This window comes from Macaca fascicularis, chromosome 6, assembly GCF_037993035.2.
Source record: "Macaca fascicularis isolate 582-1 chromosome 6, T2T-MFA8v1.1".
Lineage (NCBI taxonomy): Eukaryota > Metazoa > Chordata > Mammalia > Primates > Cercopithecidae > Macaca > Macaca fascicularis.
Window position 1 is genome coordinate 117,011,555 of NC_088380.1, and position 18,604 is coordinate 117,030,158.

Genomic DNA, 18,604 nt, shown 5'->3' on the forward strand with positions numbered 1-18,604 from the left:
AATCCATCTGGTCTAAGGCTTTTTGTAGTTGTTAGGTTATTTACTACTGATTCAATTTTAGAATTTATTATTGGTCTATGTAGGGTTTTGATTTCTTCCTGGTTCAACCTTGGGAGGTTGTGTGTTTCCAGGAATTTATCCATTCCTTCTAGGTTTTCTAGTTTGTGTGCATAGACGTTTTGTTGATCATTTGTATGGATTTTGGGGGTTTTATTTGAGGGAGGGTTGCATCTTCATTTCATTCAGTTCAGCTCTTATTTTGGTTATTTTCTTCTACTAGCTTTGAGGTTGGTTTGCTCTTGTTTTTCTAGTTCCTCTAGGTGTGATGTTAGGTTGTTAATTTGAGATCTTTTAAACATTTTCATGTGGGTGTTTAGTGCTATAAACTTCCCTGTTAACACCGCTTTAGCTATGTCCTAGAGATTCTGGTATGTTGTATCTTTGTTTTCATAAGTTTTGAAAAATTTATTGATATCTGCTTTAATTTCATTGTTCCCCCAAAAATCATTTAGGAGGAGGTTGCTTAATTTACTTGTAATTGTATGGTTTTGAGAGATTTTCTTGGTATTGATATCCATTTTTATTCTCTAAGAGTGTAATTGGTATGATTTTGTATTTTTCCCTTAATTTGTTGAGAATTGCTTTATGGCCAAGCACCTTGTCTATTTTAGAGTATGTGCAATATGCAGATAAGAAGAATGTATATTCTGGAGTTGTTTGATGGAGTGCTCTGTAGATTTCTGTTAGGTCCTTTTGGTAAAGTGTCAAGTTTAGGTCCTGAATATTTTTGTTAAGTTTTCTGCCTTGATGATCTGTCAGTGGAATGTTGAAGTCTCTCACTATTTTCATGTGGTTATCTAAGTCTTTTTGTAGTTCTTTAAGAACTTGTTTTATGAATCTGGGTGCATGAGTGTTGGGTAAATATGTATTTAGGATGGTTAAGTCTTCTTGTTGAATTGATCCCTTTATAATTACATAATGCCTTTCTTTTCCTTTTTATCAGTGTTGGTTTAAAATCTGTTTTGCCTGAAATGAGAATAGCAACCCCTGCTGTTCTTTAATTTTCCATCTGCTTGATAGGCCTTTCTCCATCCTTTCACTTTGAACCTATAGGTATCCTTGCATGTGAGACTGGTCTCTTGAAACAGCATACAGTTGGTCTTTCTTCTTTATGCCACTTTGTACTTCTTAAGTGGGGTAGTTAGTCCATTTAAATTCAAGGTTAATATTGATATGTGTGGATTTGATCCTGTAATTGTGTTGTTAGCCAGTTGTTGGGTAGTCTTCATTGTGTTGTTGCTTTATGGCATAAATAGTCTAAGTACTTAAGGCATTTTTGTAGTGCGCAGTAACAGTCTTTCATTTCCATGTTTAGCACTCCCTGAAGGACTTCTTGTAAGGCAGGTCTGGTGGCAACAAATTCCCTTAGTATTCACTTGTCTGAAAATGATTTTATTTCTCCTTCACTTATGAAGCTTAGTTCGGTTAGATACGAAACTCTTGGTTGGAATTTCCTTCCCTCTCTCCCTTCCTCCCCTCCCCCCCTTTCTCTCTTTCTCTTTCTCTCTCTCTGTCTTTCTCTTTCTCTTTCTCTTTCTCTTTCTTTCCTTCCTTCCTTCCTTCCTTCCTTCCTTCCTTCCTTCCTTCCTTCCTTCCTTCCTTCCTTCCTTCCTTCCTTCCTTCCTCCCTCCCTCCCTCCCTCCCTCCCTCCCTTCCTTCCTTCCTTCCTCTCTCTCTCAGGCATTCCAATCTGTCAATCAGGCTGGAGTGCAGTAGCATAATCTCGGCTCACTGCAACCTCTGCCTCCCAGGACCAAGCAATCCTCCCACCATAGCCTCCTGAGTAGTTGAGACCACAGGCATGCACCACCACGCCCAGCTAATATTTTGTATTTGGAGTAGAGACAGAGTTTTGCACTGTTGCCCAGGCTGATCTTGAACTCCTGAGTTCAGGTGATCCACCCACCTCAGCCTCGGGATTACACGCCTGACAGAATTTTGTTTCTTTTAGGATGCAGAATATAGATTCCCAATTTCTTCTGGCTTGTAGGGTTTCTGCTGAAAGGTCTGCTGTTAGCCTGTTGAGGTTCCCTTGGTAAGTGACCTGACTCTTCTTTCTTGCTGCCTTTAACATTTTTTCTTTTACATTGATCTTGGAGAATCTGATAAACTATGAGTCTTGATGATGGTCATCTTGAATAGTATCTCACATAGGTGCTCTGAATTTGAATATCATCCTCTCCAGTGAGGTTAAGGAAATTTTCATTGGCAATACCTCTAAATATGTTTTCCAAGCTGTTTGCTTTGCCTCCCTCTCTTTCAGGGATGCCAATAAGTTATAGGTTTGTTCTCTTTACATAATTCCATATTTCTTGGAGGTTTTGTTCATTATTTTTATTCTCTTTTATATATTTTTGTATGACTGAGTTGACTTGAAGAACTCATCTTTGAGCTCCAAGATTCTTTCCTCAGCTTGATCTGTTTTGCTGTTAATATTTCTGATTATGTTATAAAATTTTTCTAGTGAGTTTCTCAGCTCTATCAGATCAGTTTTGTTCTTTCTTAAAATGGTTATTTCCTCTTTCAGCTCATATATCACTTTACTGAATTCCTTAGATTTCTTAGATTGGATTTCAACTTTCTCCTGAATCTTGTTGATCTCCTTGGTCATTCAGATTCTGAATTCTATCTTTGACATTCCAGCCATTTTAGTTTGGTTAAGAACCATTGCTATAGAGCTAGTGTGGTAGTTTGGAGGTAAGAAGACTAATGTTGATCCATTCTCATACTGCTATAAAGAAATACCTGAGATGGATAATTTATAAGGAAAAGAGGTTCAATGGGCTCATGGTTAAGCAGGCTATACAGGAAGCATAGTAACTTCTGCTTGGCTTCTTGGGAGGCCTCACACAATTTACAATCATGGTGGAAGGAAAAGGGGAAGCAGGCATATCTTACATGGCTGGAGAAGGAGAAAGAGAAAAAGAAGGGAAGTTCTACACACTTTTAAACAATCAGATCTTATGAGAACTCTGTTACAAGAACAATACTAGGGGGATGGTGCTAAACTATTAGAAATCTCTTCCATTATCCAATCACCTCCCATCAGGCCCCATATCTAGCACTGAGGATTACAATTGAACATGAGACTTGGGTGAGGACATAGATCTAAACTGTATCAAAGACACTCTGGCTTTTTGAGTTGCCAGAGTTCTTGTACTGGTTCTTATTTGTGTGGTGTGATGTTTCTTTAATCTTTGAAGTTGCTGTGCTTTGGATCAGCTTTTGCTTTTATATTTTGTTTTCCTTGATGGTTTAATTGTGGTATATGTTTGGTCCCATTAACTTGTTTTGTTTCTGAATTATTTCAGGTAGCCAAAGCGCAGACCAGCAATTGTGGGCTATATGCTCTAACCCTAGGTGGCTGGGACCATGCCCATGCCTCTGTTCTCTAGCTACTTGAAGTTGGGTGCCTGTTGTGTTAGAGTGGCCAAGGTGTTTCTGGTCTGGTCTGCTGGCAACATCATTCTGATGGGGGATGCCAGCAGAAGTGCTTCATTGGGGTGGTAGCAGTGGGGCCCACTCTTATGTACCAGTAGCATCAGGGCAGTGATATGGAAAGGTCTGTACATGTACATGTGCACCAATGGTTGTGTGGCAGTGAGGTCCATGTGCACATTCATGCCAGAATATCAGTAGAGAAAAGCTGTAGGTGAAAGCATAACCAGCAGAGCAGTAGGGGAAGGCTCTAAGTGGGTGTTACTGGAAGCCCATCTGCAGAACTCTCCAATTATTAGGCAGGGTCTTCAGGCAAAGGAGCTACGGTGGTACCCTCTAAGAAGCACCTCAGTTAAGCATCTGAGGCTGCACTGCAAGTGAATGTGGTAAGGCAGGGACCCGGGGAGAGGCCAGCAGACAAAGGGATGCTCAGATAAGACTAGTCTCATCCCACAGGTAAGATAGCCCTGTTCTGTACAAGTCCAACAGTCAACAAAGGCCAAAGACACCTAGAGAAGCATGGTAAACTTTGGAGGATGGGCATCCCTGGCCATTTTCCACTACAGCCATTCTCACACCAAATCCACTGCCAACACCCTTCCAACTCTCCAAGCAACTATCTCTGCCAGCTCAAATGTCCGTGGGGATTATGGGGTCTCCTGTAGCTAGGATTCTGTAGGTCCATGGCAAGAGTGGGCTAACCCATGCCTGTTAAACTCACCCCACCTCTCGGGGCCCTCTGGGGCCAGGAATGAGTCCTGTTTCTTGGCAATCCCATGCAGGGTTCCCAGTTTCCTCCCAGCTGCTCAAGGTCTGCATTCTTCCTCTGTCCACTCTTACATCTTCCAAAGATCTGCTCAGAATATGCCAATCTTCTTAATGGTCTAGTAACTTCGTGAAAGAAGGTCTTCCTAACTACATCTAGTCAACCATTGTGGCTCTTCCCCTTTACAGAGTTTTTAATGTATGCTTCTGGGTCAATTGGATAATCACAAAAAAAAAAAAAAAATAGAGTTTTACTTTACATTATACAAAAAAAAAAAAAAGAAAATCAATTTCAGATCAATTGTAAACCTAATCCTAATCTTAACCATTTTTCCCAACAGATAATATAGAAAGATATCTTTCTGACCATGGGGTAGGAAAATATTTCTTAAATAGTATACAAGTAAACCCTAATAATAAGGGATAAATTTGATAAAATGAATGGCATTTTGTCAGATTTATTTAATAGCTCTATTAAATTTATTTAAAGCTCTATTCATGAAATTAAATTATTAATAGCATGAAAAGCAACTAAAAAGTAGAAGAAAATATTTTAAAACCAACAAAGAGCTGGTTTATAATATATACAAAAATTCCCACAAATTAAAAAGGAAAAAATTCCAATTAAAAATGGGACAAAATTTCTAGTAGGCAATTTATACAAGAGAATATCAAAAGGGCCAATAAGCAAACAAAAAGATGCTCAGCTTCGTTAGTCACAAGTGAATGCAAATTAAAACTATAATGAAAACTATTATACATCCATCAGAATGTCTACATTAAACAGGCTGAAATTTTTTTTGTATTGGTAAGGATTATATATTAGTTCCTGGTGCTGTGAGAACAAAGTACCACAAAATGTGTGACTTAAAGAACAGAAGTTTATCATGTCACATTTCTGAGGTTAGGAGTCTGAAAGGAAGGTGTCGATAAGGCTGGTTCTTTCAGAAGGCTTTGAGGAAGAATCACGCCTCTCTTCTTGCTTCTAGTGATGGCTGAAAATACTTGAAATTTCTTGGCTTGCAAACATATCACTCCATTCTTTACCTCTGTCTCCACATGGCTCTATCCCTGTGTCTATTTTCACATGATTGCCTTCTTAAAAGACACCAATCTGATTGGATTAGGGGCCCATCTACTCCAGTATGACCTTGTCTTAACTAATTACAACTACAATGGCCCTATTTCCAAATTTGATTCACATTCTGAGATAGTAGAATTAGGACTGTAATATATCTTTTTGAGAGCTACACATGTCAACCCATAACAGTTGTGTAGCAACAAGAACTTTCAAACACTTCAAAAAGCTATTTGGCATGAGCTATTAAGGTTTAATATAGGCCTTCCATATGATCCAGTCATTCTCCTCTTCCATACCCAATACTAGATTGAGCCATATGAAATTACAGTTTTGGACAACAAAAGCCATTTGAATGTCAGCCATTTCATATGGGTCAACCAGAAATACATAAACATTTTCATCATAAGATATTACAAAAATGTTTATAGCACGATTATTCATAATAGCTTGAAATTGAATATATCCTACATTCTATCAACACAATGATTAGGATAATGTGAAAGGTTCACAAGGAACAAACTGAAAATTTTTCCAATGGCCAAAGCTGGAACAATTTCAGCAATAGCAACAAAAGTAGTGTTGACTAATCATTAAAGAAAGAAGTTATATCCAGAATTTACAAAGATCTCCAAACAACTGATAAAATAGAAAACCCAAGAGAAAAAAGAAACAATTTTTGAGCTGGCAATTCACTAAAGAGAAAATTTAAATGGTGAATCAAAAGTGAAAAGATACTCAACTATATTTGTATCGCTGAGAAAATGCAAATTTAAATCACAATGACTTTTTCACATTATATCAATGAGACTGGCTGTCCAGCAATCCATGCTGAGCCCAGATCTACAGTCAGGTGAACGCTATGCTACCCAGCTCCAGCCAATAAATCTGAAAAAAAAAATTTAGCCCTTCAGATCTTCTCATATTTTCATACCTGGTTATAATCCCAGCTTTAATCATCCATTATTTTATCTGTGCATGTGTATTTACCATTTTATTAAAATTATAAAGCAACGTACAGAGGGCCATAGGTACTATAGCAGAGTAAAATGTAAATGAAGAATCAGAACAAAGAAAAAGTGGTAAGGAAATATAATGAAGCCAGAAGCAAAATTATTACATAAAATTTATGTAGTAAGAAACATTAACAATCCTTTTTATCTTCTTGTTACCCTTATTAATATTCATTTTTTGCTTTTGTAGATTTTCTTAAAATAACTCAAGAATTTCATATGGGGAATAACTCACTGGGAAAAATGTTTAAGAGCACTGGCCATCAAAGTAGCACATATGAGTTTGAATTCAAGCACTGCTGATAGCTAGCTATGTATCCATAGTCAAGTTACTTCGCCTTGCAAAAAAAAAAAACAAAAAAAAACTGTTCTTATTTAAAGTTTCAATTTCCTCAGCTGTAAGATCAAGACCATAATGTGTGTGTATATGTGTGAGTATAAAAAAAATATAAATATGGTTTTAGGAGAATCAAGTAACTAATGCAGATAAACTGTGTATCATGTGGCATACAGTGAATATCAAATCTTAGCAACATTATAAATGTCTTTTTAAACATGATACATATGAAAGAAACAATATTCACATTGAAGAATATAGCAGACTGAAATCCCATTTATGCAGCTTTCTATCAAAAACTCTTTTGCATGTAAAAATATCACCAAAAACTAAGAGGCTTAACACAACCACTTATTTAGCTCATAGTTTCCCAGGTCAGCAATTTGAGCTGGGAACAGAGAATGGTTCTGCTGGTCTGAGCTGAGTTTATTTTTGTGTCTGTGGTCAGAGTTTAGGTCAGTTGGGGACTGGCTTGGGTTGTGGATGGGAGTAAATTGGTTAAAATGGCGTGTCTGTTCCACATTGTCTGTCATCTTCCAGCTGGATAATGCACTTATTGACATGGCAGTTACTGGATTCCAAGAGAATAAGAGAGGAAAGACCCCAATGTGTAAATATTTTTTAAATATCTCCTTGTATAAGATTTGCTATAGCCTATTATGTAAATCAAATAATATAGTCAAGCCAAGAATTTGACTGTGGAGGGAATGATGCAAGTTGTGGTTGTAGAGAGCATTGAATAAACTGGGAATAATTAGTCTAACAACATACTGTGAGTTCCAAAGCAATAATTCATTATTTTAAAAAGTTATAGGAAATTGTACATATAAGTTTTACCCAACATAAATTACCAAACAATTAAAATTCAATTAGAACCAACAATTTTCCCACACAACTAATTCCTCCACTTAGTATTTCTGTTGCCATGAAACCACCTAAGTCTCCATCACCTTAGCCTGGCAATCGACACAAACCTTCCAGATTTAATGCCCACGAGTACTCAGTCCAAGCTATTTTCTCAACTAGGCAAGTCAACCTACAATGTTCTTTTCACAGTGTTCTTATTTCTGCATGGCTCAAGACATTTTCTTATCTGCAAGATGCTCTTTGACCCTGCCACTTTGCATCATGTAATCCAACTTATAGTTTAAATTTCCACCTCAAGTACTATTTAATACTTGAAGAGGACAATATTACATTCCCACTAATATTAAAAAAAAAGTTATGGATCAAACATTTATCTGGGCTCCTACTGAGTGCCATGAACTTTGATGCGGCTAGCCACATATATTATGTCCTCTTTGTATTAATCTTTGTCTATTTCTGGAGAATGTGCTTTCTGGATGAGACAGTAAAGCTTATGTGTAAAGGTTATGTTTTACACTTCTTTGCATCTTGCATAGAATTCAGCTAGGCTGAATAGACACAGTAAATACTCAATAAATATTTATTTCATATTTTTACTGATTTTGGTGAAAAATTTTATATAATTTTGTACTTTATGTATCTGTAGTGTCTTAATATTAAGTAAGGGAATTCAAACTAAATTAAGTAATTTTTTTCAAAGTCACTAGGTTAAATACTTTATCATTTATGTCCATAAATCATATGGCTATTGTTTAATAATCCAAATGTCTCCATCTCTAACTTTTAAATAAAATAGGCATAGAGTTAACTGTGTGTTTTAGTTAATGTATTCAATGCAAATTAAACATATTTCTTAAACATATACTATGCCTAAATCAATATAACTGCTTTTAGACAATTTCTGATTTAGATTTGTCTGTGAGAAAAGATAACTTCTCCCCTTCATTTGATATTTAAAATGAACGAAAACACCCTTTAAATGTCTTGTGACTAAGCATTGAAAACAAATTAGCACAGATAGTGGTTATGTGTTTGTTTATTCTTTAATTCTCAGCGCTGACTACTCAAGTAATGAGGTCTTTGCTGGTATCTAATATCTAAAATATATTTGCTATGTCTGATTGACTTATGAATTTCAAATGTAATTATCTATAGATATTTACTAAAATCTTGAAGAAAAAAGAATATCTTATATCAAATGATTGGCTCTGAAAATGGCATATAAATAGAATTCTAATTATAGAAATGATAAATTTGAGTTGACTTAGTTACAGTATAATCCATTTGTGATTTGACAGTAGCATATAAAAATAGTTATAAGACTAGAGAGTAATACAAGTAATTGAAAGAATCATGGAAATAGAATAAAAAGAAAAGAATAAGGCTGGGTGAGGTGACTATATTCCATTTTCTATTTCTGTTAGAATTGTTCAAAAATTAGGCTATAATTTTGTTAAGGTCCCACAAACAGTTTACACAAAATTAGTGATAAGGTTCATAGAGTGCATGAGACTAAAGAGGATTTATTTCCTAAATCCCAATAATGGGGATATTGGGCGATATAGTGGCCATCACTGAAATAAATATATTAATTTTCTTTGTTTTTCTTTTATTTTGGGGCTCTTAATACAAAACCAAGGATAAAGCTGAAGCACAGTTGCATAAAAGCGCGTCCATGAAATTCAAGACACTATGATTCAAGTGGGCAGCTCTGTGATTGTCTTTTTCTGTGAAAAACAAAAAAATACCCAAAATATCTGTAGAAAATCATGAATTTCTTATGTTTAGATAATACTCCTTGATGATTATTATTCCAAATTGTACTTACGGTTAAAAAACAAAGAGTTTAGGGTTTTATTTTCTATGAAGTATATAGAGTATAGATATTTGGGGTTGCCAGTAATGGCCCATCCATATGCTTTGATAATAAACTGGGCAGAGTAAATTTATTAATTGCCCTTCCTACCTATTAACATTAATTGTATCCATAATTATTATCTAAAAACAGGACATTAGGAATATTAGGATAATTGCACCTGTGAAAGCTAGAAATAACCAGAAATTTTCAATGACAGAAAAAATGTGTATTTCCTGATTACAAACAGATTAACTTGCCTCAAAATAAGACATAAGAAAAAAAAGTGTTTGTTGGCACTCTGAAATATCATAGGATGCCATATGGATAAAGCATCACTGGAAAAATCATGTGTATTTTATGAAGAATGAATGGCCAATTTCAAAATGGTTTTCTTTGAATATGAAGAAAAATATATATGTTCATTCAATCAGAGCTAGAAAAAGCAAGAAGCTGTAAAATATATTTAAACTTTAACAAAAAGAGTTTAGTATTGGCAAGTCCAGATTTGCAACATATTGTGTAATGGAAAACTTAAAAGTAACATAAATTAATAATTTGCCATCCAAATTGAGAAACTTTTGAAAGTGAATTAATTTACTACTAGTGAGAAAGCTGGGACAACAGTCATGAACCCATGCTAACTTGGGCAAATTGGAAAACACTTGGTCAGCATACTCATATATGTCTCCAAAAGGCATAAACCCAGAACAGAACAATTACTCTTCCCACAAATCAACTCTTCTCTTCAGGCTGCTTAGTCAGGGGAATGGCAAGTGCTGGACCTGTAGAGATCAGGATGGCCACCTATTCTCATTGCCTGAAAAGAAAATACCAACCCAATTTTTCCCTACCTATTTTAGAAACAGATAAATAAAGCCACTAGTGAAATCCCTAAACTATGTCTACTTCATCAATGTTGTAAACTTTTTTCAAGCCTGCTATCTCATAGTTTCATGAAGATTTGTAGCTTGCCTCAGTTAGCACACCTGTAAGAAACCACCACAATAACGAGGTCAGGAGATCAAGACCATCCTGACTAACACGGTGAAACCCCGTCTCTACTAAAAATACAAAAATTAGCCGGGGGCGGTGGCGGGCGCCTGTAGTCCCAGCTACACGGGAGGCTGAGGCAGGAGGATGGCGTGAACCCGGGAGGTGGAGCTTGCAGTTAGTGGAGATCGTGCCACTGCACTCCAGCCTGGGAGACAGAGCGAGACTCTGTCTCAAAAAAAAAAAAAAAAAAAAAAAAAAAAAATTCATTGGTTTACTTCATAGCTTACTTATCTCTACTTCCTCCAAATATTTTGCTATGTTATTTTCACTTTCTTCAGCTGAAATTCATCAACATTTGCTGTTGAATTTTTTTCTATTAAAAGCAAATGTTCTCCTCTTATAGTTCTAACAGCACAATAATAAATCATAATCTCTAGAAATATTGAGAAGTAATATAACTTAGACTATAACAAATAACTTTCATCTCAGTATATTTTATTTATTTACCAAAAACTTTAAATGTTTTATAACATGAATTCATTTAGTCATCATAACAAGCCTATGCATTAGATACTATTCTTAGCCCCATTTTCAGAGAAAGAAACTGAGGTAAAAATATGCCCAAGGTCACTTAGATATTCTGTGGTAGAACAGCCATTTGAACCCAGGCAACCTTTGCTGTAGGTCTGTGCTCTCAAAATCACTCAGCTTTCCTGTCTCTTATGTGATTTTCAGTTACTATTCCTGTCTGTGAGCATTAGAAATACTCCCCCCCATCGCAAAAAAAAAAAAAAAAAAAAAAGAAAACTAAGGCTGAGGAATAACTTGTTCCAAGTCTCATCTGTATAAAGATATTGTATGGAGTTGGAATTTAAACTGAATTATTTTCTTCTCTGTTCCCAAGTGTTTAAGCTACTCTCACCTACTGCTTTGGTACGACAAACTTGATTTAAACATTCTCCAGTTATGACCCAACATATATTCAGTTACCTGCTAAATATGAGTGCACAGGTTAGTGTGTCAATAACTATGTTAAATATTAGCGATACTAATGAATATCTTCGTCTTGTCCTTGATATTCATATGAACAAATCTAGTAGGTCACTTGCAAATTTCTCTAAATCTTGTTTGTTAAGATTTTTATATCCTTTTTTCAATCCATTTTCATCATTTATATTTTCTTAGAAAATCATTTATTGTACTATATTTTCACATATATTAGCATACAGTTGTAAACTGATCCTTTTATAATCATTTTCAAATTACTTTCTTATAATCACATTCCCTTTACCCTCTGGATTTTGTGATTAATAAAAGTTTCCCTCATTTTTCCATTATATTAGCTAGTCTAAAACAGTTTATGTATTATTTTTATTTTACCCAAGGAAACAATTTTAGGATTTATCAGTTCTATGCTTTTTATAGCATGCTTTAATTTTCTAAATGTACTTCCCACTGAAACTTTTTCTTATTTTTTACAAACATTTAAAAAATTATTCCCAGAGCTTACTACTTATATGCTACTATTGCCATCTTAAAACAACTCTCCTTGCCCACCTGCATCTCTTACCACTCTTTCCTTCCCTTACCAGAGGCCAGCACACATGGTCTTCTTGCTCTCTTAACACACCAAACTAATTATTTTCTTAGAGGACACATTTTGTAGGACACATTTTTGTATCCATAAACTCACTACCAGGGTATATTTTTTATGGATACTTCCTTCTTATTATTTAGGTCTCATTTCAAATAATGCCTCATTGGAAACCTTTCTCTGGCTGCTCCAACTGAAACATCCACTCCCTACTCTAGCTGATCCCATTCCAGTAGCTTTGCCCTGTTTTGTTTTCTTCATAGTATAGATAGCACCATTTGATATTTTAATTCATTAATTTGCAAGTTTATTGTCAGTCTCCTTGATCCAAACTTTATATTTAAAACAATATTTATCTGCTTGTCTAAAACTGTATTGCTAGCACACAAAACAATGGCTAGTGCTTACAAATAGATTAATTAATTCCTTTCTAGTATTTATTGTATTACCCCATTTTTATGTTATGAATAAATACCTGAGATTAGGTAATTTATATAGAAATAGAGGTTTAATGGCCTCACAGTTCCACACGGCTGCAGAGGCCTCACAATCATGGCAGAAGTTGAAAAAGGAGCAAGGGCACAGCTTATATGGCATCAGGAAAGAAAGCATGTGCAGGGGAACTGGCCTTTATAAAACCATCAGATCTTGTGAGACTTATTCATTATCACAAGAACAATGTGGAAAAAAACCCATACCCATGATTCAATTACCTCCCACTGGGTCTCTCCCTGGACATGGGATTATGGGCCATACAATTAAAGATGAGATTTGGGTGGGGACACAGCCAAACCATACAATTCCACCCATGGCCCCTCCCAAATCTCATGTCCTCATATTTCAAAATATAATCATACCCTTTCAACAGTCCCCCAAGGTCTTATCTCGTTCCAGCATTAACTCAAAAGTCCGAGTCCAAAGTCTCACCTAAAACAAAGAAAATTTCTTCCACCTATGAACCTGTAAAATCAAAAGCAAGTTAGTTACTACCTAGATACAATGGGGGTACAGGCATTGGGTAAATATGCCATTCCAAATGGGAGAAATTGGCCAAAACAGAAGTCACAGGCCTTATGCACGTCCGAAATCCAATAGAGCAGTCATGAAACTTCAAAGTTCTAAAATCATCTCATTTGACTCCATGTCTCATATCCAGATCATGCTAATGCAATAGGTGGGCTACCACAGCCTTGGGCAGCTCTGTCCCCTGTGGCTTTGCAGGGGACAGCCCCACCCGTCTGCTTTCATGGGCTGGCATTGAATGCAAGCTGTCAGTGGATCTACCATTCTGGGGTCTGTAGGATGGCGGCCCTCGTCTCACAACTCCACTAGGTAGTGCCCCAGTGGGGACTCTGTGCGGGGACTCCAGCCATATATTTCCCTTTCACACTGCCCTAGCAGAGGTTCTCCATCAGGGCTCTGCCCCTGAAGCAAACTGTTGTCTGGACATCCAGACATTTCCATACATCTTCTGAAATCTAGACAGAGGTTCTCAAACCTCAATTCTTGTTTTCTGCACACCTGCAAGACCAATACCACATGAAAGCTGCCAAGGCTTGGGGCTTGCACCCTCTGAAGCCACATCCTGAGCTGTACCTGGGCCCCTTTTAGCCATGGTTAGAGTTGCTGGGATGCACGGCGGTAAGCAGGGGGGCCCTGGACCCAGCTCAGGAAACCATTTTTTCCCCCCCTAGGCCTCCAGGACTGTGATGGGAGGGGCTGCTGGGAATGTCTCTGACATATCCTGGATACATTTTCCCCTTTGGCTTGGTCATTGGCATTTGGCTCCTTGCTACTTATGCAAATTTCTGTGGCAGGCTTGAATTCCTTCCCAAAAAATGGGATGCAGGCTGAAAATTTTTCAAACTTTTATGCTCTGCTTCCTCTTGAACATTTTGTCACTTAGAATTTTCTTCTGCCAGATACCCTAAATTATCTCTCTCAAGTTCAAAGTTCCTAGATCTCTAGAGCAGGAGCAAAATGCTGCCAGTCTCCTTGCATAGCAAGAGTGACCTTTACTCCAGTTCCCAACAAGTTCCTCATCTTCATCTGAGACCACCTCATTCTGGACTTCATTGTCCACATCACTATTAGCATTTTGGTGAAAGCCATTCAACACATCTCTAGAAGTTCCAAACTTTTCCACATTTTTCTATCTTCTTCTAAGCTCTTCAAACTGTTCCAACTTTTTCCTGTTACTCAGTTCCAAAGTTGTGTCCACATTTTCAGGTATCTTTACAACAGCACTCCACTCTATCAATACCAATTTACTGCATCAGTCCATTTTCATACTGCTATGAAGAAATACCCAAGACTGGGTAATTTATAAAGAAAAAGAGGTTTAATGGACTCACATTTCCACATGCCTAGAGAGGCCACAAAATCATGGTGGAAAGTGAAGGAGAAGCAAAGGCATGTTTTACATGGCAACAGGCAAGAGAGCGTGTGCAGGGAAATTGTCTTTATAAAACCATCAGATCTCATGAGACTTATTTACTATTATGAGAAAAACATGGGAAAAAACCCACTCCCATGATTTGATTAACTCCCAGCAGGTACCTTCCATGACACATGGGGATTACAGGAGCTACAATTCAAGATGAGATTTGGGTGGGGACATAGACAAACCATATCATTTATCAAAGCATGTTTAATTTCCAAAGAATTGCAGAGGTTACTCTTTAATTTTGTTATTTTTAATAATAAAATTATTGATTTTTATTTTTATCTTAAAATAATTTTGCCATTAATTTCATCAATATTAAATTTAATTATTAAACATAGTTATAGCATGTATTTTAATATTTAAAGGGAACCCATTTGGATTGTTCATTCAACATATATTTATTGAGCACTTATTGTGTGTATTGGGATACAGCATTGAAAAAAACAGATGTTTCTGTGTGTTTTTACTTTAATATGGTAGTTGTTTAATGTGTTATTACCCAAAATATAAAAATAGAAGTTCTTACATCCTCTCACTAACTACAGGATGCCCTTTAAGCTTCTAAATTATAATTTAGAAGGCTAGCTGATACAGGTTGATTTATATATAGTATAATATCTAAATATAAATATAAATATAGTAGTCAAGCAGGCTGAGAGGAGAGGGAAGAGTCTTGGAGCTAGTGGGCAACCCAGCAAAGGAACTTTTACCTTTACCTATTCATTTTCTATGTGTGTTAAAATCTCTGAAGTTAGGGCCGCCTTTACCCTTTCTCTAGTCTAGTGTCATAATATGGCTATGTTCAGCCTTCTTCCTGGTATTTCTGGTCACTGAACTAGACAAGGGAGGAAATGCCCAAGTGAGAGAATAGGTCTTTGGATTCCTAACATCATAAAAAGCTACATCATAAAACCGCCCCTTACCCCTACTATTTGAATCTTACCCACAGCCTGCCTCTTTTGGCAGCCCTTGCTATGAGGTAGTAAAAGCACCCCTACACAGTTCTTTCACAGCTCATCCTAACATAGCCCTCAAATTAGAGGATTGTGTTATGCTCCTTAAAACTTCCATTACTTTCTAAACGTCTTCATCAAGAAAAGAGAAAAAGAATCACGGCTTAACATGTTACTTCAATCTAGTGTACCTAACATTCTATCAGAATTTCCCACCAAGTTAGAGTTCTATGGTGGAATCACCCCTTACTGAGGTGTACTTTTCCCTAGATGTGTTAAATGAATTTAATTCTGTTTCTATTACAGACTTTTGGAGGCCTTTACACTATCATCTAGAGCTCAACTCTCCTATCTTTAATCAAAAATAGATCAGTGTTAAGTTTTAAAAATATTATTTTCAGCTGTAAGTCGCTAATACTCACTGAATGTAGACATTCCTTTTACCATGGAGAGAAATGACAACCATGCTTCCTAATGATAGATGTACATATTTATTGCCTAGCGTTTTACCTTACCTGAGCGATATTGATTGCATTTTGGATTCGTATGTCTTTCTCATAATCCTTTGTTTTCTGCAATGTTTGCCATATTATATTTCTAAGTCCATCCTGTTCTTCATCTCCTTGAAGTTCCCATGAAATTTTCACCAGGTTATACACTAAGCCATAGTAACCAGTCCAGACTACTTGATCACCTGTTTAAAAAGAAAAAGTCTTTGGGAATTATCATTTTATTCGCCTTGCTAAAGTAAGATTGTGTGAAAAAGAAGAAACCAATTTTACCATAATTCATAATAAGATTCTAAAGTCTGAAATTCTAAGCTGTGGAAATTTCTGACCCTTCACTGCTTTCTCTCCTTTACATTTAGAAAAGACCACAGATCATTTTAAAACTTCTAACCACATGAAAAGCAACACTGCACCTAACTGGTATACTTCAGAAATTTAAAAGTTAAATTGGTAAACTGTGAACTACATATACAAAACAAATTCTTAGAATTCAAGTAAAGAGGAATCTGTTCAAAGGAATGTGAACACAGACCACCATGGTGAATTTTTATAATAAAGTAGAAAAACCAGAAAAATACTTCCTGTTATTAAAAAAGTCAAACATTATGAAACATGGTATTTGAACCAAGAAGAAAATGTTTAAATCATGTGAAAAGCATACAAAAACTACTGTTATAATTATAAGCTGAAAAAATCATTTTAATAATAGTGAAATATCAATTGGAATATAGGAAAAAGTAATGAAAACAGAGATTTAAAAACTCTAAGACACTCCTAGAACTTACACAGCAATTAGCAATTTATATACTTTATCAAGTTCCACTTTCAAAATATGTATTTTCCTTAGAGAAAGGAGAAAGACATTTCTATTTACTCTTTATGGTAATGATTTCTTACCTAGATATTGTATATTTCTATGCAGTAATAGGAAAAAGGAATTCCAATTTAGGTAGATGTGGGAGAAATAAATTTGGGGAATAAAATAATACAGTTATCAAAGAGGAGATAAACTTAGTCAAAAAGCAACATGAAAATAATGAGTATGTGAAGCAGATAAGAACAAGAAGAGGAAATGGTTGAGAAAGGGAACTGAAAGAGTTTTAAAGCCCTTTAAATTACATATTGCACTTTTCTCCAAAACCCTGGCGACAGTCCATTGATGATTGTTGCCCTTTTTGAATAAAGATAGAAGCACAACCTGAAAAGTCACAATCCTCAACTTTTCCAAATGAATCTAGTTTTCATAATGCAGGTTAATAATCATCATCATTATGGTTATAGCTAGTACACATGGGGGTACCAACTATGTCGTCCAACTTTAGTTCTCACTACAATCCTGCTATGTAGATTTTATTATATATACTTAGAATAATAAAAGGGAACATATAAACTTGAACCTGCTTAGAAAGCTCCCTGGCATCAGACAGCTGTTGAATGAATGATAGAGCAGGTAAAGGCTGATCTAATCCTGTCCCATGCAGCACAGTCTCTCCAATTTATACAAACACTTTTCTTTCCAGTCATGACCTTCCATTTGATTCATAGGAAAGAAAGAGTTTGAAAGAAAGAGGAGGCAGAAGAGAAAGTATGTACATGTTTTACAAGTAGGAGGAGGAAGGCATATATCCAGTTTCCAATCTTAAGGTATCATCTACCTTTTCTATTATTGGAACTTTAGGAGAGAAAGTATAAGCTGGAAGTAGGAAGCTACAGTTAAGCAGCCAATTATTTTTGAAACGTCACTTTCTCCTTATAGGAACTTTACTAATTAAAATTGAGATATCACAATATTTGAAATAACATATAATATAAAAAATGTTTTTTGAATGAATGTCATTAATATTTTTGCACTGAACGTTTGGAATATAATAAAAAAGCCCAAATTTAAGGTTTGGGTTTTTTTTCTTAAACCATTGTCTTTGTGAATTGTCTTGGCTAAGGTGAGAAAAAGATAATCTGTGTCTTCAAGTAATTGGCATGTCTGGGAGACTAGAATAATTTGTAAGAGAAATTAGAGGGTAACTGTTAAATGAAAAGATGATGGCCATTGATATAACAATCACAAAAGCAAGAGATCAATGAGGGCTAGAAGAGTAAGGAAAGGACTGGAGAAAGTATGAGTTTACAAGACTTGTCCAATAGGTAAATTTGGGAAAAGTGCAGAGGAAGATATTGGTGGAATATTTCAAATGGAAGGATATCTGAAAAGGTTAGCTCTGAGAATAAACACTGTAATAGCTTCCTAGTTCTTTCATCTTCCTGTCTTATATTTACTGCTTCACCATTATTAATCCATGTTGTGCAAACTGACCTTTCTAAATCTCATTATGTTACTTCTCTACTCACAACTCAGCAAAGGATAGCCATTTGTCCCTATGTAAATTCCAAATCGCATGGCCAGGTAATTACTGTCTTTCTAATATGACATCATTTTGAACACATCTATCACCACTCCTTTATTCCCACCCCTCTTGCTAATACACTATAAACAGACAAAACTACTTGAAGTTCTAGAATACACATTTCATTTAATCTTCTAGCCCTTGTATAAACTTTTCACTTAGCCAGAAGTTTTCCTGTCCAAGAATAACTCCACACTACACCTGGCTTCTATCCATTCTCCTGCATTCTTTCTCCTAGGAATCCTTCTCTGAATCCCCATGGCTAGCTAGGTGCCCCTGTGCCTAATGTAT

General features: G+C 35.9%; 1 protein-coding gene and 1 long non-coding RNA gene across 15 annotated transcripts in view; one reads left to right on the plus strand and one right to left on the minus strand.

Annotated features, from left to right (window-relative positions):
* Positions 1 to 18,604, plus strand: part of LOC102115922 (uncharacterized) — a 329,390-nt gene that overhangs the window by 255,255 nt on the left and 55,531 nt on the right. The window lies entirely within an intron of this gene.
* The window catches only part of TMEM232 (transmembrane protein 232), a 316,396-nt gene that overhangs the window by 138,235 nt on the left and 159,557 nt on the right, over positions 1 to 18,604 (minus strand). For 12 of the 13 annotated variants that reach the window (XM_073994028.1, XM_073994025.1, XM_065546632.1 and 9 more), the window contains one exon: positions 15,918 to 16,096. The exons of the other annotated variant lie outside the window; for it this stretch is intronic. In XM_073994028.1, coding sequence (XP_073850129.1) covers positions 15,918 to 16,096 — 179 coding nt within the window. The remainder of the gene's footprint in view (positions 1 to 15,917; positions 16,097 to 18,604) is intronic. 13 annotated transcript variants of the gene reach the window in all.